General features: G+C 39.9%; 1 protein-coding gene across 6 annotated transcripts in view; it reads left to right on the forward strand.

Moving 5' to 3' along the window:
* GRB10 (growth factor receptor bound protein 10) overlaps positions 1-24,935 on the forward strand; it is a 158,351-nt gene that overhangs the window by 95,170 nt on the left and 38,246 nt on the right. For all 6 annotated transcript variants that reach the window (XR_010883417.1, XR_010883418.1, XR_010883419.1 and 3 more), the window contains one exon: positions 1,661-1,802. Coding sequence is in view for 3 of the 6 variants with exons in the window: in XM_067291170.1 (XP_067147271.1) it covers positions 1,661-1,802 (142 nt within the window). In the remaining 3 variants the exon portion in view is untranslated. The remainder of the gene's footprint in view (positions 1-1,660; positions 1,803-24,935) is intronic.

A 24,935-nucleotide genomic window follows, 5' to 3' on the forward strand; every position in this document is an offset into this window, starting at 1 on the left:
TAGTCTAGGTTATTTAGACCCCTCTCTGGTACAGGGGAATGGCTGGGTTTTTTTCCTCAGCCAGAACAGAACTGATTGTGGTAATTCACTTTAGAGTACAGCTTTATTTATAGCTTGGTAATGTGGTAAATGATATACTGCAGCAGTATAGGCAGAGTGGAATGCACTGTAGTGAAATTTCATTTTAAGAAATTCATGCCTTTCTAATTGTACTGAATCTTTAATTCTACTTATTATAATGGGGGTCAGCTCAAGCACCTAGTCAAAAACTTGCAATAAGGAGTCCTGTTTATTACATAATTGCCGATACCTTAAATGTACTGCACTGAAGAAGAATGACACTATTTTTTACCTTATGCTGTACAGAATTGGCAGCAAGAAAAATCAAGCAGATCAATTTTAGTCATTTGCACAGTCCATAGTTGTGACTGGAACCTGCTGTTTATGGCAAAAAACAAGCTGCAGAGCTCATTCTTGGAATATCAAGGAAACTAAATTATGGAATAGAATTATCTGTGGAGCAGATTTCACACTAGTTATTTTATGAGCTCCTAAGTTCTAGTTATCGGCACAGACGATGAAGGTGCCCAGAACAGGACCTGTAGCCGGAGGCAAAACAAACAGCTGCATCCAAGACAACTGTGTTAAGAAGAGTCTGTGGGCTGAAGGCAGTTGGATGAAGAACATGAAAAAATGAGTGAACCATGCTTAGCTTTTAATGGTTCACCTATTCCAAATCCAGTAGTTGATTGCCTTTGGAGACTTTTGTGATCGCCACTAGATGGCGGATTCTGCAAAGGAGTTGCAGATAAGCCTAGTGTGAGCTGTCAGGTAGTGTATCCTCAATGCTAGTGCACTAGCAATAAGAAAGCTTAAAGCAAGGTGTTGGTGTTCATGAATAGGTCTCATTTTTCCAAACTTTTCTGTGGTAACTGGTAGGCTTTAATCTTCCTCTGTTGGTGAGAACAATACAGGTGTTTTACAAACTGGAACTTTGAACTGTGTTACTCCTGCTTGGAGTCATGAGACCCGTCTCAGGAAATGCATGTAAAACTTGTCTAAACTCTAACATTACAACTAGCATAAGCTAGGAGGGTATAACTCTTACTGCTCTAGCTGAGTCTTTGCCTTTCCATCTCTCCAGGAAATGCTGAGTTGCTTAGAGATGGCATCTTGTATCATAATAAGGTGGCAATATTGGTTTCAGTGTCGTCCTAATGACTTTACTCGGATACACTTTTGTTTGCAGATCCATGTGGAATTTGTCTCTAAATTGCTGCAGTTGTGTCCTCCTTTTATATCCGTTTGGAAGAGCTTAACTGACTTTCTGGCACACCCAACATAAGCTTGTAAGCTAGCCCTTAAAACAGAGCTTATAGATTGGTATTTCTATTTATTTTATTGCACGATTACTTCAGTTATTCACCCAAGTAACCAAGTTATAAGCAACAAAACAAGCATAAATGCGTGACTGGTCATTTTACACATGCAATTACCTAATTCGTGCTTGCAGTTGCTGTAATCGTAAGGTAGTTGCTTAGCAAAAGCATGATTTTGATTCCTTTTCTTTAGTATGAATATATCAAAGAGTGTGGCAGGAGATCCAAGTGCGATGATGCTGGTTTGCTCTTCTTGATGCTTAGTTCTTCTGTGTTTGTAGACGTCTACAGGAGGAAGAACAGCAATTTAGAACATCATCTTTGCCAGCCATACCAAATCCATTTCCAGAACTCTGTAGTCCTGCAAGCTCTCCAGTGCTGGCCCCTGGATCTTTACCTCAGAGTCAACCTGCTAGTAAGCATGTGAGTATGGAACAAAGCTTTGTGTCAAACATTCACGTTCAAACCAACAGTGGACTATTTCATTCTGAAGGCAGAAAGAAAATTTCAGGATAACTAGAAACATTTATAGGCTTTGCCCTTGATTAGAGCAGCACTGGCAACAGAATATTGCTTGCAACCAGATTCAAATCTTTAAAAGATTTGCAAGAATAAAATGTATGTGTGAGAATAAAGCAGGTCTTTTTCAGGTAATGTATATGTTTGTTGTGAATGAAGGAATAATGCCTAATATCTTTTGGATTTCATTATCCAAGGTAAAAACTTGTTAATTCAGAAGTTGGGATGATTGGCTTGGAGTTGGAGCAGCATCTAGGTATATTATACTGCATATTCTATGTACTTCTGGTTTAAATTCATTGCCTCTGTAAGTAACTGTCTGCTCTGTTGGGACATAGTGCTGCTTTATTTTGCATTTTTTCATGAAACTACTCAAAAAAATAAAATACTCTTAGAGCATGTAAATATGCAGGACTCCTTGTAATAGGACTTAAGAGCAGACTATCCCATGGAAAGCTGGCTGAGTGGCTCTTTAAGGAGTACTTTACAATGAAGATAGCACAGGTGGAGCCCTCCCATGGTTCAGGGTGATAAGCATGTCAGTGACACTTTGAAGAGTTGTTCTCCAGTCTGCTCTACTCTCTGAGAGAGAACCAGCTCGCTTGCTTTGTATTAATCCTGGAGCACATTTAAAGGCTAAGGTTGGGCTCAAAAGCTTTGTTTTGTGAACTGATGAAAGGAGGTGAACTGGGATGAAAAGATGTCTCTGTTGTATTAGCTATTGGCTTGGAAAGGATTTGCACTTGAATACCCAAAGATATGGTGACATTTGGTATCACTCTGCTGAATTAGCTTGTAAGTTGCTGCTGTGGGCCCTCTGATAAATGGTGGAGGTGAGCAGTTCACCTACAAGCAATAGACCATAATGCGCGCCCTGACATCTTCTCTTGTGTTACACCTCTCCATAAATAGCTGTCTGCTTTCTTGAAAGATACAGTGTTCACTGTTTTTACTGTACTTCTCGTGTATATAAGTAAGATAGATAACCATGTAATGGCTAACAGGCCCTGATCTGAGACCTGGGTAAGTGCTAAGCCAATAGGCTGCCTTGCCAGGGAGCCGCACTCTGAGCCCAAGGAGGCAAAATCCTGGGCAACTCTCTTGTGACTCGTGGCACTTGCAAGCAGAGCAACAAGATCTCTGCCTTTCTGAGACTAACTAAAGTTACTGGTGAAACTGTGTTTATCTTTCCACATATTCCACTATTTCAGAGTTTATTTGCTCTTTAGCTTTAGATGTTACTAAAATTAGCCAAAATTCAACCCAAAAGATTGCTCTGTAAAGCCTTATGAATCCTAAATGATCTGTGCATCAGATTGTGATGAAGTTCAGAAACTAGTGATTTAAGAGTAGTTAAATATAAAAGTTAAAAAATCCTTTAACGTATGTAAAAGGATTGCTGTAAAGATAGAATAATTTTTTTTTCTAAATTCTAATTTATTTTTTGTAATTAATCTATTTAATTTTAGCATGAAAAATTATGACAAGCCTTTGCAAGGACTAAAATGAAATCAATATTTATATTGAGTAGATATGCTTGCTGCTGAAGTTTTTAATCAAAGACAAGCCATTGTAATGGTAAAAGTTGTAGGGTAGGAAATGAACCTGAGTGTGTTAGATGATAATGGCTTCTTCTGCAGATGTAAAGACACTGTTCGTTTCAGCTTATCAGCTGACTGGCAGCAGATGAGAAACAATGTGGCTCGGGCTGAGGGAAGTGTAGGAAAGCATTCTTCTCCTCCGTAATGAAAGAGCAGAGGAACACAAGTGAAAGAAAATCCTCTAGTTTTAAAATATTGATGGACAAAAGTAACAATCAAGGAGTAAGCTTCTTCATGAAGATAAAGCTGTATTTTTAATACATCATTTTTAAATGTGAAGTATTTCTGATTAATAAAAAATGTCTATTCAGCTTCTTCGTAGATGTTGCACTTAGTTATATTCAGTCCAATTCCAGTTCCATTCAACAGAGTCTGCTAAACCTCATGAATAAAAAATGAGTCACTTGGGAAATGTTATCATCATTCCACTTACATCCAGTTAAAAAAAAATGTAAAGATTGGGAATTTGAATAAATTATTTTCAGATACACTCTTGCTTGGATAAATGTCCATAGATATAGTATAAACTCTTGGTTAACAGAGTCAGTGATGTGTTTAGTTAAAGAACTGCAACAGCACATTTTAATGGCTGGCAATTAGTGAAAACTGGCTGTATTTTGGAAAGTATAAATGAAAACTATGAACTCAGAATGCTAAAAGCAAACCAAGATTAAACAAAATGACGCTTAATTTAAGGTTCTCTGCTTGCAGATTATAAGTAAGGAATTAAAATTGGAGATTGGAATGAGCCAGTTCTGATTCAGGAGATATACAAGGTGTTAGTGAAAAGTAATTCCCTTCGTGCCGAAGGAGCCAGTGGGAGTAAACAGGCGAATAGCAGTTCCAGTCTGTACTGCTAGAAGCTGTACCCTAGCAGCTGTAATCAGAAATGGTAATACGCACATGGCTTGGAAGAAAAGTTACCCATGGTCAACTGGACTTGAGACGGAACCAAGATAATGCAGTTTGAAGAGATTTCAGAAAAGAAAGAATATTTTGTTTGCTGATCGTGTAAAAAGCCGGGGTCATTGGGGAGTTATGATGCATGATATGGTTTCATAAGAAATGAAGTGTTATTAGTATTGCTGCTCATAGAACGAATCACTCTCATTTTTGAGTAACTTTAAAACACAATCCTGCAATGATAAAAACCTTTTAGCGGTGATGCAAGGGGAATTTAAAGATCCAGTCCTGTAAAACACAGAAGGCTCTCATGTAAAATTGCCCTGTCTTGGGAATAAAGAAATAACAGTTCTGTTAAGTAATATTAAATTAAAAGTTTTTTCTAGTATATTGTTCCGTATAGGAGTGGGATATGTGTCTGAATGGAAGAGTTGGTAAATAAAGGAGCTTCCAGGCCATAAATTTATCTGTTTGAATCATGTTTCCACCTGAAATAAAACTGATGTCTTCTGTTCTTATCGGCACAACTTTATTAGTATAGCTGAAGCTTGAGACTTATTTTTTGTCAAGGCAGTTTTGATCTGTTTCCCCCTTTTTTTTTTTTCTTCCAGTTGCCACTGCTTTTTTCAACAAGTGGTTTGCAACATTGCTTATATGCTGGTCTGCATTTGTTCATGTTCTTTCTTTGCCCAGCTCCAAAGGATGCTGATTTTTGGATTTTTCAAAAGGGAAAAATCCTGAATTAGCCAAGAAACTAGTTATCTTTGTCCGTTTTTTTCTCCTGCCGTGTTCTTGATATTTCACTGGTAAAGCAGTTAAAATTAGCTGCAATAAGCCATTGCCACTTTTTTGCAGTAGGTACTGTTTTTGTTTTCTCATGAAGATAAACCATTCTCTACATTTTACCCAGAAAAGTGCACGTTCCAGGGATCAGTTTATTTTTTTTTGAGGTCTGCTGGGTAATCTTACTGATTTCAACTCAGCAGGAAGCAGCATGCCATCGCTAGCTGTGCTGCCAGTCAGACACCGAATACTGCTTTTAAAGCTGGTGGTTGCAGGAGCGCACTGCAGCTGCCTCCTGGAAGACTGAAAGAATGGTGAGAAATAAGGAGCCTGCTATAGAAAACAAAAGATGAGCATTTCTGGGACAATGGCAAAGTCCGGGCCAAATTTACCTGCAGTCAGATCTCCGATATGGTCTGCTGCTTTTGTAGTCCTAGCCTGTATACTGTGTTGGTTGGCTTTCTTCACAAGTAAAAACACATGTTGACAAATGGGGATAATTATTTAATAGAAAGCATCAATATCTAGGCTTATTGAAATCATCAGAGTGGTGGGGTTTTTTTGTTTTTTGTTTTTTTTACTTGACTCTGGATAATCTCTATTTAAAAAAAAAGAAAAACAGTCTCAATTAAATATTGCAGATTTTTTTAAAGCACATAGGCAGGTTGATTAACTGACATATAATTTAATGGTGAAAGACTGAGAAGAGACCCTACTGTGAACCTTTATATTAAATTACGAAGGCCATCCTGCATTGAGCAACTTCAGTGTAGGGGGTCTCAGCTAATATGGCTGTGACCAAATGTTTCTAGCATTAGCGGTTAAAATATGAATTGTAATTGAATAGATATATGCTCCTATGGTGTTCAGTGCTATAATCATTTAATTGCAGTTCTACAGCTAGAAACAGCCATTTTGAGTTGCGTCTCTTAGCGAGAAATTTTAGGTGTCAGCGGGTTTATGCCGAATGGCACAGATTATATAAAGTTAGCATCCCTGACATTTTAGTAATAGGATCGACCAGCTAGTGAGTACATGGGTGTAAAGAGCTGACCAGCTATACTATTGAATCAGTAAATAATTCAGAAAAACAACTGCAAATTGTTGTAATTTCATAAATTACTTGTGTGGTAAGCAAGGCACCTCGGATGTCTTGTGTTTGAAGAAATTCTGGCCCTTCATGCAGTATCTGCCAGAAAGCTCTTAAGGTTTGTTGTTGTTGTTTGTTTGTTTGTTTTAATACCCCTAAAGTAGCAAGTAAACAGTTGCGCTGAGAGTGCCATTGCCCATGAGTTTCGAGGTGAGAACGCCGACCTGAGAAGCTACCTGATGGGCACAGGCCCAAGCATTTGTTTCTGTATCATGTGCGTTCCTTCAAGTATCCTGCGTGCAGACCACCAAGCCCCCTCACTGGCCAAGTGAAACTTCAGCAGATCTCTGCTCTCCTTCTTTTTGTGTTGGGAAATGAAGATAAGGGGGGGCAGGAGAATGGAAATCCTCCAGGAGAAATGCCAGGGGTGTTCCAAGACAGTTTGATTTTTCTCTCCCTTTTCCCCCCATTTGTGCTCCTAAGATGCGTACGCGCGCACAAACATGAAATCTCCTCACATCTGAGGGGGACAATGATTGCGGGGTGGGAGAAAGGACAGCTGAAAGTTTTTAAACATCATTTACTTAACAGGATAAATATATTTGTCCAAGAAAAATGGTAACCAGAAAATTATACCAAACCAAAACCAAACATTTGTCCAGAAGATTGCTAAAAACATCAGACAGCTAGATTACCACTAATTGAAGTCCATCTTTGTGTTGCTGGTATAAACTAAGAACTAATTGGTAACTTAGGCTGTAATTTCTGGTTGTGTACAAATATTTTGGAAAAAGTATGCAATAATTACATGTAGGTCACTGCAATGCCACAGGATATTAGTCTAAAGTATCTTGTGTGAGTCAATGAAGCTTTCAACTGTAAAAATAGGGCAAATTTCTCACGTTCCCCCCTCTATACAGCCCAGGCAAACTTCCAAATAGCATTTTGATGTACCAAAATTATTTACTCTTTTCTAGCAAATTAAACTCCCAAATGGGTTTGAATTAATGGCATCCTTTTCCCAGATTTAGTTGCCCTTCAAAGGAACTCTTATAAACAGACTTTTTAGTTTTAATTGTTTTAATTACATGTTACTATACACATTTCGTAGTTTTTCTTCCCATAAAACTTTTATATTGGCTCTTTTGAAGACAAGGACGTTGATTTCTGAAAGATAAGCTGTATAAAAATATGAACTTGTGTATAATGAAAGCTTTATGTACCAAATGAGATTTTGCATATGTGATGAGTAGCAAATTTTGTGTTTAAACCTGTATTTAAATAACATTCGGCAACATTACTTGTTGAAAATAATTGTTGGTGTCAGGAGGAGTCAACAAGTCTTTACTTCCTCTAAGCAGGCCAAATCCTGTAGCTGGATTAATACAGAAAATTCCTTAGGTCCAGGTCCAGATACTACTTTTGACCCAACCAAATATGGGCTTCCATGGGTATCTGCTATGATACATCATGTTTTTCTCAAATCTTTCCTCAAAGGAGGACTCATGTGCTAAATAAATAAATCAGGTGTAGATAGTTCTGCAGTATGTTCAACTTGGATGCCTTTTTTGCCCTAATGCAATAGCGACTTCCTTAAAATTGAGGAAGATCAGGCCTCCACTGTGGAGCTGTGATCAAGCTGTATAAAAACAGACCTTGCACTTCCCTGGATGCCTCTTCTTACTTGGAGAGATTAGAGGAAATAATACTTCCCCAAACTAGATGGACAACTATTAAATCAGCAGTGTGGGAAAGATGGCCCATTACTTCTGTCCTTGTCACCTGTGCCACCCAGACACCTTGTCCCATTATTACCAGAGAAATCAAGGGGTGCACTCACGTAGTTTTGAAAGTCGTATTCCCTCGTGCTGAAGAAAAGCTTGTGCTCTGCTGGGCGAAGCTGCCGAAAGCTGGTCCTCCGTGCTGCTGCTGCCGCACTGTCAAGGGTGTGTAGGCTTTCCAGCCGAAGCTCTGCAGCATGCCAGGGACCGGGACCAGAACAGCCTCAAAGCTGCTATTTCTTCTTCCTCGCGCCTGTTATATCAAGAGGCTTGGAAGAAAGAAATGCATCTCTTTATTCTTGCTTTTGGAAAATGCCAGAACAGTAGTTATAGTCCAAACATGAATTACTGGAAATATTAAGGGTGTCTCGCATTCAAACTCAGAAGTATGTTATTTGTTGGTTTTTTGTTTATAATGACACAAACTTGGCCTTGCTCCCAGGAGCATTTTGGCTCTCTACTAGTAAGCAACACTCCAGCAGCACAAATGTGCTCAGAGGAGGGCTGCTTGGTAAGGGCCAGCGGCAGCGCTCCGGAGGGATGCTGGCCTGGCAGGGTGGGACCAGGTGCGCTCTGTAGAGCAGGATGAGCTGGGCCCAAATCTGCATTACTGTACGTGTGCTGGCAGCCCAGTGGGTGTTCAGGGACACGATAATGCAGTTGTTTTAAAAACTGTTTTGCAGTAGTAGCGCCGTTGCAATTAACCTTTAGGAATGCTTTGTATAAATATTGAGCATTACTGTAGTATAAGCTGTAGTGGCTGTATGTTAGCATAGTCACACTAGATTTTGTATGTGCCACTTAGTTATGTGTGCCCTTACAAAATTTCTATTATTTAACATTATTCTTGCTATATTTTTCATAATGGTACAGTGAGAATATAAGTTATCTATCCTGTGCTTCAACCAGGCATTGAAAGAATTTGGAAGCTTGCAGGCTGAGAGTGCAGGGAAAAAGGAAAATGAGAGAAATGCTAATTCTTAATGAGCAGACGGAGGTGGGTTTTGGCATAAACATCAGTGCAGTGGGGAATTTAAAAAAAAATGTACTGAGTGTTTCTAATTATACTGTAAGTGAATGATTAAGATTAAGCAGAGATGTTCTAACTTAATACTGAAAGTCTTGAAAGATCCAGTCAACACAGTGGGTACAACTATACTGAGTCTAAGCGCTCCCCTTTCCAGTCTGTGCTGTCAGGACTCAGGATGTGGATTCAGGTCAGCTTTAGGCATTTGAGATAGAAATCTTTTGGACCTCTGCTGTTCAGTAGTAGGACAGGTGCAAAAAAGCACCAATTCATAGGTTAGATGCCTTGACTAACCCCTGCTGTGTCCTCCGTGTCCTTGTGGCACCATGTCATGGCCAGCGACAGGCAGATGAGTTGGCCACCAGGTCCTTTCTGAAATCTGAGCTGAGCTGAAGCAGCCCTTAGAGCTGAACTGCAGCTGAACTGCAGGTGATCTCCTGCCAGAGAACGTGGTCATGCATAGCGCAGGACTGGGAAGGCGCCCAATTGTTTGCTTGTTTATTGGAATATACTTCTATGGACAACAGGCAAAGCCAGTGCCTAGCGTGTTCACTTTCAAACTGTCAGAACAGTGAGTTGCTTAAATATTAGGAGTAATGGTATTCATTTTCAGCAGGAAAAAAGCTTCTTCAAGCTTGCTGTAATGACCTGGGCAGTGAACTGAGCCCACATTTAAAATGAAAATTGGTTTGAAACTTTGGTCTTCACTTATGCAGTATTTGGGTGTGAAAGTGTAGAGGAAGAATGAACTTGCAGGTTCATTGGCATGATAATTAGATAATTATGCATTGCTCTAAAGTTTGCGTATATATTTTCGTTCTGCTTCCTAAATGGAGAGGATGTTAGCTGGAATTTAATAAATTTTTTGCATTAGAACAACACTGCTGAATTAATTAAATCATTGTGAGATAAGTTTCAATTCTCTGCTCTCTTGATTTATAGTTTCCTTATTACTATCAAATTCCTATTGTATTACTGTTTTTCCTAATAGGAGTGCAGAATTTCTGTTCTAAAAAGTGATTTTGTTTAATATAAGTCCTTTCAATCTTAACTTCAGCCTGGCTGTAATCTTCACATTATTTACAAAATTTGCATACCTTTTACCCAAGTTAAATCTGAACTTGTTGAAAGGCAAGCCATCACTGATTCGTAAAAGCAGCATGTCACATTTTTCTGTTGGCATTAGGATTGCTCCTTCCCTCCCATGACAGACCCTGCTGCTGCCAGGGTTACTGGGGCCGGTTCCTCCTGTTGCAATTCAGGAAGCAACAGAGCTGGAAATATCTTCATTATGTTATGAAGCATAACTGTTTGTTTTTTTCCTCCCATTAATAAGCTTCAGAATAGGGGGAAATGGAATAGCATTTGAAAGCAAATTGGGTTAACAACAAACTGGAAGTTGGATGTGAGGTCCATTACTGAGCGTGGAATATTTCTGGGTAGTGTGGATAAAGCACCTTTGTCTCAGCAGATTTTGCATAAGTGAAATGTTAACAGCAAAACAAAAACATGTCCTACAGGTTTTTGGGTGGGGAGGGATGAAAGTGGGAAGGATCTTTTAAGCTTGCTTTGTTTCTCACTGTGAAGGGTGCTGTTTTAAGGCATCCGGATCTTTCCAGCCATCCTTTTTGTCTGTTTAGATCTCTTGTTTGGCCAGAGCAAGAAATTGTTCTGTTTTTCTGGGATATTTAGGTATAGCCTATACCCATGCTCAGTGAGTGGTTCCAGCACTCCCTGACACTGCACATAACTAATGTCAGTAGTATGCACCATGTATCTAGAAATCTCGGAATACCAACATCTGCACCTTGTGGCTGTCTGATGCCTTAGGAATAGGCCTAATACTTTTCAAAGGGCATCAGACCTGCTGAAGTATGCTCGGCAGTCACAGCGGCCCTGAGCATAAGCAGACAGCTTAAAGCACCCAGAATATCTGTGCCCTGCAGCCACAGAGGAAACTTAAATACGTGGTAGTCTTGCACGTGTTCCTTCTCTCACCTTGTATTTCACCTTTAAAAATCATGTTTCCTGCTATCCTTGGCAGAATAGGCAATGAGAATAGGAGCAATTCATCCCTAAGGAAAAATGGTTAGTTAAAAGATCAGGATCTGCAGATCAGTATGCAAATCCCTATGGAAAAGAATGTTCTAAGCTAAACAATAAGCACTCTGAGAGTAAAATAGTAAGATCTAATTTTATAGGCAATTTGACCTTGGGCTTCTGTGCATTGTTTTTGAGCTTGTCCTTGCCCGCCAACTGTTAAGAGCAACTAATCACTCTTTAGCTCATCATACTGTTGGTGGTCACATGTATTTTTCCCATTGCCTACTAAAATCCACCGAAAGCTAGCAGACCACAGTATTTCCAGACCTTATAAAAACCCTCACAGACATCTACTGTCAAAATATTCAGTTATGTAGACTAAACTGTAGATGTGGCTTATGGTAAGTGACAGGTATCAGGTGTACAGTTTTAGCGTTGAAAAATATATATCATGCTTCTGTTTAAGAATGTTCTTTAGTGAGTTGTCCCAAGCTCTAGAATAGTGTTATTTTTAAATATTACAAGTGTGTATATATATGAGAATATCAGAAAATTGCTTGTGGTATTGTCACAGACCTTGCAGATGGTTTGTGGAGCAGGATGAAAAGACTGTAAATATAAAGAGATCACCCTCTTCTTCAGTGGGCACAATGGAAAGCTATTATTACAGGAATAGCAAGAGCTAATCATACAGATAAAACCTCGCATTTGATGTTTTCAAAGTCATTTTCTGTGTTACATGGTGTTTGGTTCTGCGGATATTTTTTTTAGTGATTGACCTTTGAACTTTTTTCTTTAACAAACTATCTAGCTTAGCAAAGCTTTGTAAAACTTGTCCAAGTGAGACAGCGACTGACCCTTGGGTCTTGTATTACAGCTTTGACAAATGGATGTGCTCTGATAGGCAGCCCTAAATAACGTCTGACTGGAATATCTCCTTCTCTGGAGATATTCAAAACCCGCCTGGACGCGATCCTGTATGATGTGCTCTAGGTGACCCTGCTTGAGAAGGGGGGCTGGACTAGATGATCTCCTGAGGTCCCTTCCAACCTCAACCATTCGGTGATTCTGTGAAAGTGTACTTGCTATGCTTGAAGTTGATGTCATTGCACTTGTAGCATTTAAAGATACTAAATATATTTAAGAATCTAATGTTAATCTCCTCCTTTGTGTGCTTCATGGGAGGGGCCACGAGTGGGTTTTACTCCTGAACATGGATCCAGTTAATTTTTTTAAGACACTGTTTGGTGAAGAGTTTGTTTACACTTTTTATTTATCTTTGAGCATCCTTATCTGTCATGATTTGCATCCTGGTCTGTTGGCAGGGTTTGGTTAAATCCTCCTCCTTCTGCAGAGAGGGACTAGTGTTTCAAGGGGGCTAGAGAGCTCATGAGCTGGGGGTGGCACGAAAGCGTTGAATTCAGCTCCAAGGAGAAAGAATGTATATTTCTAACCAGCGTGACACATTTCTTAATATTTTCTAGGATATTAATAAGAAAGCAAAGTCTGTCAGGAGGCAGCAAACTGTATTTGTGCAAATGTACCTACAATGTATTTTTAGTGAACGTTTAATTCTGCGTTACACTGCATGCAAGTTATGCATGAGCATTTGCTTATAGGCTAATTAAGTGTAGCTTAGAGGAGTACTTAATTGCTGCAGTTAGAGCAGCACAGAGGAACTGAAAGCTGATCTGGCTAACAAGAAGTTAACCTAGTATTCTGCCCAAGGTTGTGCTGTTTGCTCTCTCTGTAAGGTTTCATTACTGCTTCCCCTTTCTTACTTGTGTGGAACGGCACTTGGGCAATTTCCAGAAGTGACTCTTTGGGAGAACTTTTTAGGATTTAAACTACAGCAGGATATACTGTAAGAAGAGAGACAGGGTGAGGGCATGATGGAGTCTTTCAGTGAGTTGGGAAATTGCTTGTGCAGCAGATGCTGGCTTTGAGTGTCTGTAGCAGTTCATCCATCAAGCAGATGTCCAAATGGGTCTAAGTTGAAAGACTTTGCTATGTTGATATATAAAACCATTAAAATAAAAGAGCTGAATGAACTTTATAGAAAGCTTTCTATATGTTACTTTTACACATTAAATAAATAAAGAATGTAGTCTTTCTGAAGATGATGAAAACTTACAGCACTGTAAACACACTTTCATCAGTTTCTCCTCTTCATCTCTTTCTCAAGTCTTCGCTAACATGCAGCTGTAAAAACTGTGGTTATTAACTGATTCCTGTCAAGCAAAATGGTTGAGGATGATGTGGATGCAAAGGGCTTGGTTTTCCCCTAAGCCACAGCCTTGCAAGTGCTAATCACCCTACATTCAAATAGCAGTCATTAAAGAGGAGACCCTAATAAAATCCCAGCAAAAATAATTTTAAAAAAGGAAGTTTATAGTACCAGACATGATTCACAGTGACTGCACTTGATGTTTCCTTTACGAGTTTGCAGCAACCTCTGATTTCTACATAATTAATTACATCTTTACTTACAATTTTTTGTTTTCTGAGCATTCATTTGCAAACTATTTGGAGATGCTACTTGGAGACAATGTCTGATGAAGGAGAGTGTGAAGGAATTGATTGCTTTTCTCTGTGAACTGCTTTGTTACTCTCTTTTAAAATCTATAAATTTGAGAAGTAGAAACTAAACTTTTTTTTCTTGAATATTGTGACAATGTGTGACAATACTTAAACGGAATAGCCAACTAGTGAAGTCTCATTGAGTTCAGTAAATGTAATAATAGAAATATTTGAGGAGAAGGTAAACAACTTACAGACTCAGCGCTAGTTTTGGAAGTTGTTGCATTCAGCATTTTGTTTGCTCAGTCTCCCATCTGACCAAGGGAACTTTGTGCATGCTCCACCTAATCCCCCAAGTTCTGTTGTTCTATTCAGGGACAAAGAATTCTTTAAGGAATTTTATCTATTTGCTTTTAAGTTTATCCTGTAGTAAAAGCAAAACAAAACTTTCTAACAAAAAATCAGTACTAAGCAAATCTTACATAATACTTCCTTCCTTTTAAGGAAAAAGAGAGAAGGGGATGTAGTATTATGCAACCATTTATTATAATTTTTCCAGTGTCAAGGGACAGAATCACCTTTACACAGTCTTTGAGTGGGATTTATTTTTGTGAACTTTAGTCATATAAGCATTAAACCTCTAATTTGAGTTGGTTTTCTGAATGTCTCCAGTCAGTTTTGAGATAGAGAAGCACCTCTGGAGTACATTTGTGCCATTTTAGGATATCAAACCTATAGAAAAAGGTAAGTTTAACTGAAGTGCTTCCTTCTCTTTCCGTTGACTATAGTAGGAACCTAGATGATTAGTGAAGACTTTATACTTAGACAGAGATGGCTAACAACAGCTGAAGTGAAGACCACCTCTGATATGTAGGTTGGGTGGGCTACAACACAGAGTGTAAACTAGCTAGTGATCTGTGGTGGAGAATATCCTTGCCCTTCCCTAAGTTACTGGACTGTTTTGTTAGGAGCAAATCTGCCTTTGTTTCTAAACAGAGAAGTTTTTGTTGACCATTCTGCTGAATGGCCAACCTCCTCATCAATTACTTCACGTGGCAGAAATAGCAAAGTTTGTTTATCTGGAAAGATATTGGCAGAGAGGAAAGCTGTAGGACTGATTTTTCCGTCATCTGTTAAGGGCCCATGAAAAATGGTCAGTGTATAACCACATTCTTGTACAAAATAATCAAAGTCCATGCTCTTCTGCATCTCTGCTTAGTATTTTAATTTCAGAATGTAGTGTTCAGATATTAGAGGGAGCAATTTTCAACAGATATGTATACACATATATAATTTGGGGAAGGAATATGAACTTTCATAGGCAGATACTTTTAGCCATCAGTATTTGATACCTGTTAGTGACCCCAGTTCTGTGGAAGAAATTTCTGAAGAACAAGCAAGAATTTTTGAGAGGGAAAAATGATATTGTGGGGCCTGTAAGCCCACAGGTTTGAGTAATGACAGGAGTTTCTGGAATAGGATTTTGTGGGTTTGGACCAGAAAGTAAATGACATCTGATTTGGCAGCTAATCCTATGATAAGAAAAGCTACCCTCAAATGTTTTGGGTAGAAAACGAAATGCAACAAACAAGCTGGTTTGTGAAGAGGGAGGGTTGATTCCCCAATTTAATTATCCTCCCAGCTGACTATCAAAGTTGTCATGATTTCTTCCTGATATTTTAGATATAAAAGCTGAATTTATCTTCTCAAGGTGATTTTAGAGTTGAACTCCAGAGTGAAGCTACTTGCTAATTTCTCTAATCCAATCTATACACACGAAAAAAAATGGTCTTTACAGACAAGGTTAAGCCACTAGGCTTAACACTGCACTGTCTGTGGAAGTAGGAATATGTTATGTGACTTTTAGAATAGGATGAACCTTTTCAATTATTCTTTAAAATGCAGTTCTCATAGTATATCTTGGAATAAGCTGATGCACTGGCTAGTAAAAAGTGGAATTAAAAGAGCGTATAGGTTGACATAGCCTCAGGTGATGCAAGTACAGCAACCAAGCTTGGATTGTTTTCTGTACCGTTGGATGCACTGAAGGAAGAACCTGGAGTAATCTGGTAGCAAACCCACAAAACTGATTATTTCTTATAAGTTACACTTTGGGTCTGATCAATGTCTGTTTTTTTGATGGATGTATAAGAAACATTTGAACTGAAAATAGTTTCAGTACAGTCTATTTTTTGTTAATGCTGTGCAGCTGGCCAAAAATTTTTACTTTTGCCATGTGTATTCTTCTGCAGTAATATGGGGGAATGGTGGAAGAAGCGTTTTGTCACTTTTCTACTTTGTACAAAAGTCAGGGCAGATTTTTCTCCAATAAGGAATATTATTATACTAAATTAACATCAAAAGCCACAGTCTTCTGAAGCTGGAAAGGGCAATAAAGATTTCTCTGCATATGGAATCATCTCTAGAGGAATGAATAAATAATTAGTGATGGATCAGAATTTGATACATTTGCTGAAGTCAGGATAGTTTTTGTATTGGACACATCTGAAATTAATTTAGCAAGTTTTTTTAATGGACAATTTTCATTTCAGAATAAAATAGTTTTGACACGTACAACTCTACATTTAACTTAAGAAATTCTATATGGTGATTGAATAGAAGAGAGGTAGTTGTTGCAAGTTGAAATCTGTGGAATGAATTTTGAGTGTATGTTACTAGTTTACATGAAAGACAGCAATAAGTATATAGTTCAAAGCCAGCAGATCTTAATGAGTTCTCAAGTTCATACAGAAACCAAGCTATTAAAAAAAAAACCAACACTAATTTATTTATTTATTTCTAGTGTGTGGTTTTGGCTAGAAAGAGGTATCTAATATATTATGTACTCCAGGACCGTGTACTGAGATGCTTATATTTTCTCTGTTATATGTTGATCCAAGTTATACTTCTGCACTTAAAGCCTAGTCATCTTAAAGTTGTTCTTACATAGCTAGGCCTGTTTGCTAAGTGTATGCTCTTTTTAAAATGCTTTATTTTGAATGGGAATGGAATTAACTCATGGAAAGGGAAACTTCAGAATAAGAAAGATAACCAAAAGTTGATCTACCTTGTGGCAGTCAATCTGAAAAAAAAAGAGCTTGTGAAAGGCACAATAAATTTGACACGAGCACCTTTACATTCTCTTTTGGTTTCTCTGGTTCTGTTTGAGAGTTCAGGGAACTCTGCACTCTAGTTCAGGGAACTAGATTTTTCTCAGCATAATTATTCCAGAAGATCCATGATGTAAATACAGTGCAATCAAAATCCTTCTAAAAAATCCTGTTATTTGTGCCAGAAAGGAAATAAAGTTACTAGTGTCTTTGCACAATGGGTTTCTTTGACTAATTGGCACTAATTTAGAGGGAGGGTGAAGGGGAAGAGGGAATCATGCTTGAACAATGACTGTTACGTGTGTTTTATATAATATGTAAAAATATAGAGTCAAATCCCGTGTTATTTTCTTTGAGTCTTGCAAATAGTTGATGTCTCCACCCCAAGTTACAGTAGTAAAGCCATTGTTAAAAGATTTCCCTCTTAATACCATGCAGAATTGGTTTCTAGGGAGTGTCTATTGTCTTAAAGAAAAGATTCACCCAATATTTGATCTGTTCCTCTGGGGATCTTTTTCACATTCATTTGCTTTTGCTAAACAAAGAAACTAGGCATGTGAGCTATTTGAATATAAATTTCTTTCTAATACAGCTAATTATTTTAAATGTTTAGTGGGAGTCTTATGAAAATGGTTGCATAAGCTTTTCAATTAGAAGGCTCATTGATTACATTGGTGCAAGATGTTTAATTGGCTGGACAGCACAGAATAAATATATTTGGAAATTACCTCAGATTATCTACCTTTAGGGGGATGCCTACAGGGAGGAGAAAGCTCTGCTTCCAGTAAACTTCAAAGATAAGATGGTTTAATTGGAAGCTAGCTCTGTCTTGACAGCTCCAGAGCAGCAGTGACTTCCATGGAAAATAATCTGAAGCAGATGCTGAATGAAGAAGTAGCATTTTCTTTCATGCAGGATTTGGCATCAAATCTCTATAGTTATGCTATCTGGTTCTATATTAGGAAGCATTTTTTATTGTGACATTGATTTCAGCACACTACCTCATATTTAGACTTAAATGATTTCGGTCAGTTCATCAGCCTTTGACAAACTGACTTTAGGTGTTTCTGAAACACTTACTGTACTTAAAGAGAACTTTGAACCACTGTGCTATGGCTTGGGAAAATACTGATGAAAGATCCTAGGAAAAGAGCCATTTAGGGTTCCCAAACTTTGATCAGACTTCACTAGATTTTTAATGCTTTTAATTAAGTATGGTGATATTTATGTAACTCTGCACTATTTGTATAAGAGATTGTTCTTAAACTTTTATAATGGGGGGAAAAAGTTGTGGGAGGCATGATGATTTTGAAATATACCACCTTCATGTTATGTCCTAGTATTAAAGTTGTTTGGAATTGTGAGGATAAATCCCACTGTTAATTCATTTATAAATATTAAGTTTCTAAGAAGAGTACTCTTTTTACTTAGCGCACACTCTGGTTGCCTGATGTATACATTATCGACATGATCCACTTAAACATCTTGTAAGAATACCATTAAGATTGACATTTTGGGGGGATTTCTGTGATGAATGTTTGAATCCTATTTGGCCACATATAGGAATGAAATTAAACAGTGTCAACCAAAATATACCCTAATACAGAATCACAGAATGGTTGAGGTTGGAAGGGACCTCTGGAGATCATCTAGTCCAACCCCCCTGCTCAAGCAGGGTCACCTACAGCACATTGCACAGGATTGCATCCAGGCGCGTTTTGAATATCTCCAGAGAAGGAGACTCCACCACCTCTCTGGGCAACCTGTTCCAGTGCTCTGTCACCCTCACAGTGAAAAAGTTTTTCCTCATGTTCAGATGGAATTGTCTGTGTTTCAGTTTGTGCCCATTGCCTCGCGTCCTGTCACTCGGCACCACTGAAAAGAGTCTGGTCCCATCCTCTCGACACCCTCCCTTCAGATACTTGTACACATTGATAAGATCTCCTCTCAGCCTTCTCTTCTCTAGGCTAAACAGGCCCAGCGCTCTCAGCCTTTCCTCATAAGAGAGATGTTCCAGTCCCCTAATCATCTTTGTAGCCCTTTGCTGGACTTGCTCCAGCAGTGCCACATCCCTCTTGTACTGGGGAGCCCAGAACTGGACGCAGTACTCCAGATGTGGCCTCACCAGGGCTGAGTAGAGGGGGAGAATCACCTCCCTTGACCTGCTGGCAACACTCTTCCTGATGCACCCCAGGATACCATTGGCCTTCTTGGCCACAAGGGCACATTGCTGCCTCATGCTTAACTTGGTGTCCACCAGCACTCCCAGGTCCTTCTCCGCAGAGCTGCTTTCCAGCAGGTCAACCCCCAACCTGTACTGGTGACTGGGGTTATTCCTCCCTACGTGCAGGACCCTGCACTTGCCTTTGTTGAACTTCATGAGGTTCCTCTCTGCACACCTCTCCAGCCTGTCCAGGTCTCTCTGAATGGCAGCACAGCCCTCTGGCGTATCAGCCACTCCTCCCAGTTTGGTATCATCAGCAAACTTGCTGAGGGTGCACTCTGTGCCTTCATCCAGGTCATTGATGAAGAAGTTGAACAAGACTGGACCCAGGACTGACCCCTGGGGGACACCGCTAGCTACAGGCCTCCAACTAGACTCTGTGCCACTGATCACAACTCTCTGAGCTCTGCCATTCAGCCAGTTCTCAATCCACCTCACTGTGCACTCATCTAACCCACACTTCCTGAGCTTGTCTATGAGGATGCTATGGGAGACAGTGTCAAAAGCCTTGCTGAAGTCTAGGTAGACAACATCCACTGCTCTCCCCTCATCTACCCAGCCAGTCATTCCATCAGAGAAGGCTGTCAGATTGGTTAGGCATGATTTCCCCTTGGTGAAGCCATGCTGACTACTCCTGATCACCTTCTTGTCCTCCACATGCTTGGAGATGGCTTCCAGCATGAGCTGCTCCATCACCTTTCCAGGGATGCAGGTGAGGCTGACTGGCCTGTAGTTCCCTGGGTCCTCCTTCTTGCCCTTTTTGAAGACTGGGGTGACATTGGCTTTCTTCCAGTCTTCAGGCACCTCTCCTGTTCTCCATGACCTTTCAAAGATGATGGAGAGTGGCCTAGCAATAATGTCTGCCAGCTCCCTCAGCACTCGTGGGTGCATCCCATCAGGGCCCATGGATTTGTGGGTGTCAAGTTTGCTTAAATGATCTCTAACCCACTCCTCCTCCACCAAGGGAAAGTCTTCCTCTCTCCAGACTTTCTCTCTTGCCTCCAGGGTCTGGGGTTCCTGAGGCATGGCCTGAGCAGTAAAGACTGAAGCAGAGAAGGCATTCAGGAACTCTGCCTTCTCTGCATCCTTCGTCACCAGGGCACCCACCCCATTCAGCAAAGGCCCCACATTTTCCCTAGTCTTCCTCTTGCTGCTGATGTATTTGAAGAAGCCCTTCTTGCTGTCCTTGACATCTCTTGCCAGATTTAATTCCAAACGGGCCTTAGCCTTCCTCGTCGCATCCCTGCATACTCTGACAACATTCCTATATTCCTCCCAAGTGGCCTGTCCCCCTTTCCACTTTCTGTAGACTTCCTTCTTCTGGTTGAGTTTTGCCAGGAGCTCCTTGCTCATCCATGCAGGTCTCCTGCCTGCTTTGCTTGACTTCCTACTCATAGGGATGCACCGCTCTTGAGCCTTGAGGAAGTGATGTTTGAATATTAACCAGCTCTCTTGAACGCCCCTTCCTTCTAGGGCCCTCACCCATGGGATTCCTCCAAGTAGGTCCCTGAAGAGGCCAAAGTTTGCTCTCCTGAAGTCCAGGGTTGCAATCCTACTTGGTGCCCTGCTGCCTCCTCACAGGATATTGAACTCCACCATCTCATGGTTACTGCAGCCAAGGCAGCCCCCGACCTTCACATCTTCAAGCAGTCCTTCTTTGTTTGTTAGTACGAGGTCCAGCAGCACACCTCTCCTTGTTGGCTCCTCCACCACCTGTGTCAAGAAGTTGTCACCAGTGCTCTGCAGGAACCTCCAAGACTGTTTGTGCCTAGCTGTGTTGTCTTTCCAGCAGATATCGGGGTGGTTGAAGTCCCCCATGAGAACCAGGGCCTAACCACCTAATCTAATTCATACTTGAGCAAAAATAGAGAGGAACCAGTTGTCTGATTTATAAATGCTGAGGACCTGGAGTGGAGTACTTAGAAGATGATCTCTTCTCCTGGGAAATGCTCAGTCTTGGAGACACTAAAATTAAATCGCTTAAAGGCTTATTGAGGTAATCATAAGGGATAGGACAACTTGAAAAATGAAACATTACCAGCTGGCAAAAAAGATGATGGAAAATGTTTTAAGGGCTGTGAAATGAGGTTTATATGATTCAATGAAACTTTTTGCTGAAGTCTGTTTCATAAGCAGCAGTGTACTACTGATAATGATACACCTGTAAAGGTGTAAATGTGGTCCAGAAGTACAACATGAATCACTCAGGGTGGGGGAGGATGCATTGATGTCAAGGTAAGAGGAAATGCTTCTGAACGAGTGGGTATGTTGATCAATGATACAGCACAGCACTCTCATTTAAGGGAAAAACCCCAGTGATGTGACCTGTCTCAGGAGATGCAGAGAACTGGCATGTCAGTCTTCAAGGACGGGTTAAGGAGAACATTTTTGAGAGAGGGAGGAAAGCCAGACTGATGGAGTGGTGTGCGATACTTCGAATTAGGCTGCTGAACGGAGTGGAGAAAATGGGAGAGGAGAGGCGAGGCGAGCCTGTTATCACTCCGAGGGGGTTATGCAGCCACGGGCGCTTTAAAGTCTCCTGTGTGGGTGTCTGCTGAACGTTTCATCGTAGCTCTAGCAAAATAACCTTCTTTTTGAAAGTTAGAGTGCGCACTGAAGATTTCCAGCCTAATAATGCCGTATACACTGAGCTGACTGCTTTGCTTTTGTGCCACTGCTGCTCCAGGAGTTAATACTGGGAAACCTCTGTACACCTAGATGGTAAGGGAGAACTTCCAGAGGATACTGTTGTGAGCACTACCGTGCAGAGGACCATTGAGTTGCCTTTGTTTCTCAGCTTTTAGTAAAAACCGGCTGAATCCTTTCATTTCCTAATAGGCTGTGTTCAGATACTAAGCACTCTCTTTCCAGAATGTCATGTATTGCTTGTTCGGCATCTTTTTAATTAGTGACATTTTATTTAGTCCAAATTAAATATGCCAGATGTAGCTGATTTAGTGGCTAACAATGACAAGTGAGGGGAGGGAGGGAGAGCTAACATTATATAGCCTTCTGTTCTCAGGGAAGTTTTTTTTTTTTTTCCCCCTCTAGTTCCACAAGAGAAGTTGGAGTGGTAACCATGGCAGCAGGGAATTTGTCCCTGTAAGCTAAGCAAAGGGTTGGGTTGTGTGGGTTTTTTTTGTTTGTTTTTGTTTTTTTGTTTGTAGTGCCCCCACTAGGAGGAAGGAGTATATAAAATGGTCTGGGGCGAGCCCTTGGGAGGAAGGGCAAGACAGATGAAGTTCGAGACACTTGCCATGGATTTAAAACTTGTACTGTTGTTCATAGGTTGGTCCTGCCATAGCATGCAAGGCTGAAGGGGTATAAAAGTGAACCCGAATAGGGGGGTTAGACATTGTCTACTAATAATGGTTGTGTTTGTTTTTTTTTCTCCCATATTTTTCTCACTTTTTTTTTTTTTTTTTTAATTGAACATGAGTAACTCTTCTTTTCAGCAGGTTGAAATGGAATGAGATCTGCATGGGGCTTACTGCATTCAAGAAACGGTATCTAACTTAATCCCCAGAGGAGTGTATCCCCAGATTTGCATCAGCCTGGGAAACCTTTGATAAATTATTCTTGACTATAGAGGAGACTTTATTATTCTTTAATATGTAAATTTACCAAAAATAAAACACCAGAGCAGTTTTTATGGAGATGTTTCCCATTAAAGCAATTGCTGAAACTGAGAATTATACATGGATTGGGGAGAGGATAACATGAGCCCTCTTCTCCCATTGACATAACCTTTCCTGGGCTAAAATCTATAGGGAGTTTATTCTGCTCACACAACTGATGCTTATACAGTTGCACAGAAATACTTGCCCAATGTGAGCAGCTCTGTATAAAGCATTCTTGTATGTGACAAACTGACCTATAAAACACTCGGGAAGTTGCAGTCATCAACAATTAGCCAATACGCTCTGCTTGAAATTGCTGGCTTCCAGCGCCAGTAACTTGGGAAACAGGAAGTTCAGCAATATCACTGAATACTGTACATTGAGGGAAGACCTGGTGGCTGGGCATTAGCCATGCTTTGCCATGCTTCTGTAGTTAAGCCTGTCAACCATTCATTAGAAAGAGCCCCTCTTTTATTGTTGGAACAGTATGAACTCAGCCCTTTGGGGGAAAAGAAACCTATTGCGAGTTTCAACTGATGCTATCAAAGTGCAAGAAATTCATAACTCCAAGGTGTGCTTGAGCTTTTAGGATTTTCAGCATATGGGGGCCATTACTCTGGGAGTTTCATATAATGTATTGGAGAGCTTTATACTTCAGGTCCACATCATTAAACAGTCATTGCTCTTAAGTGCATGTAGGTTATATCCAGTCTTAATTAGGAGTCTTTTTCTTTCTTCAGTTCATCCCTTTTCCACTATCCTGAGTTCCTCTGAGTTGCTTATCTTCATATTTTCACACTTTGTTTTGTTGTTGCCTTGTATCGTGTCTCCATGTGCTATACCACACTTGATTGTTTTCTGGTCAAGCTGTGCATATTAAGCTCATCGAGTTTTTCATAAAATGTTTTATTTTTTTTGTTTCCAGCTGCTTCCCCCTCTCTCTGCAGTTTGGTTATAACTTTCTGATCTGGGATATCAGCGGTGGTTCAGTGGTGGATTGTGGAAGGGAATAAAGGGACTTTTGGAAAGAAAGATTATTGCTTTTATTTTAATGCACTTCTGTATGTGTCATGAAAACACATTTTTATTCAGATATTGTCATGTCTGGCAAGAATTGTCAGACCCAGTTGCTGGGGCTTCTGCTGAGAACTTGTTTTCATTAATTTCTTTTTAGCCTTCAGGGCTGCAGAGAAAACCTTAGGGAACTCTGCACTTGCCAACTCTAGGGAGCAAACTCAGGCCTCAAAGCCTTTGCTTTTTCCCTCCTTGTGATTTACTTTTGGGGGAAGGGAGGAGAGAGGAGACAGAGGGGCGGGAAAAAGGTATATGTTTGTCTACCTCTGTATTGCATTTTAAGTTTGTAATTTCTGTCCAGGTCTCAAAAGTACAGTGCTTGCTTAGTTTTCTTTGTTATCAGATAAGGTAAATTGGATTGCAGTTGTTGAAGACAAATTTCATAACTACTGGTTCTTAAAATAATGTGTTTGTTTTCAGCAAGGTCCAAATATAGCTTATTTGGCATCATCCCTGATTGTTGGGTTTTTGTTGTTTTTTATTTTGTTTCCGTTATTATATCAACCACAGTCAAAAACCCAGGATCCTATTATATTACATAAAATGCAGTCACTGCCCAAAAGATTTTCCCATATATTAAAAATGCACATATTTTTAAATACTAATCCTCAGTTTTCAAAGACATCTTCAGAAGTTGTCTTTGGTCCCTTTCCTAATGTGGCTGGACCAGGGCGTACAAATTGAAGATTGGAGCTCAGTCCATCCAGCTCTTAATGGTGGTCCCGTTTTCTGCTCTGTAACCTGTCTGCCACTCTCTCCTCAAATAAGCATGAGAGGAAAGGGAAATTTTGTGGACTATCCGTGTGGAAGTTGCACTTGGACAATAGTAAATCATAGTGGGAAGCTAATTGTGCGTTGCTGGACCCTATACTGAAATGGCTTTCTGGCTCTTAGCTTGGCCTGGGCACTCAAATGGCAAGTACCTCAGCTGCAATTGTCCCAGTATCCTACTGGGAAAGAAAGAGCCGTCCAAGTCATCAGGACCCGCACTATTTTTCTAAATCCTATGGAAGGCTGCTCCCCGGAGTCTTGTTATGCTGTCTGCCAAGTTTCAAATTAATGTGGTTCTTGTGGTTGAAAGCCTGTACAGCAAGGAAGATGTGGTAATAATTCCTTTTCTAAAGAATAATTTATAACAGCAAAACAATTTAAAATACTCGGTAACTAGCTTGGTTACTTAAGAATTTTAATCAAGAAATTATCATGTTTTTTTTTTTTCTTTGTATTATCCTTTCTAGGATTGTTTGTGACTTAAATTGTG

The sequence above is a fragment of the Apteryx mantelli genome, chromosome 2, assembly GCF_036417845.1.
Source record: "Apteryx mantelli isolate bAptMan1 chromosome 2, bAptMan1.hap1, whole genome shotgun sequence".
Lineage (NCBI taxonomy): Eukaryota > Metazoa > Chordata > Aves > Apterygiformes > Apterygidae > Apteryx > Apteryx mantelli.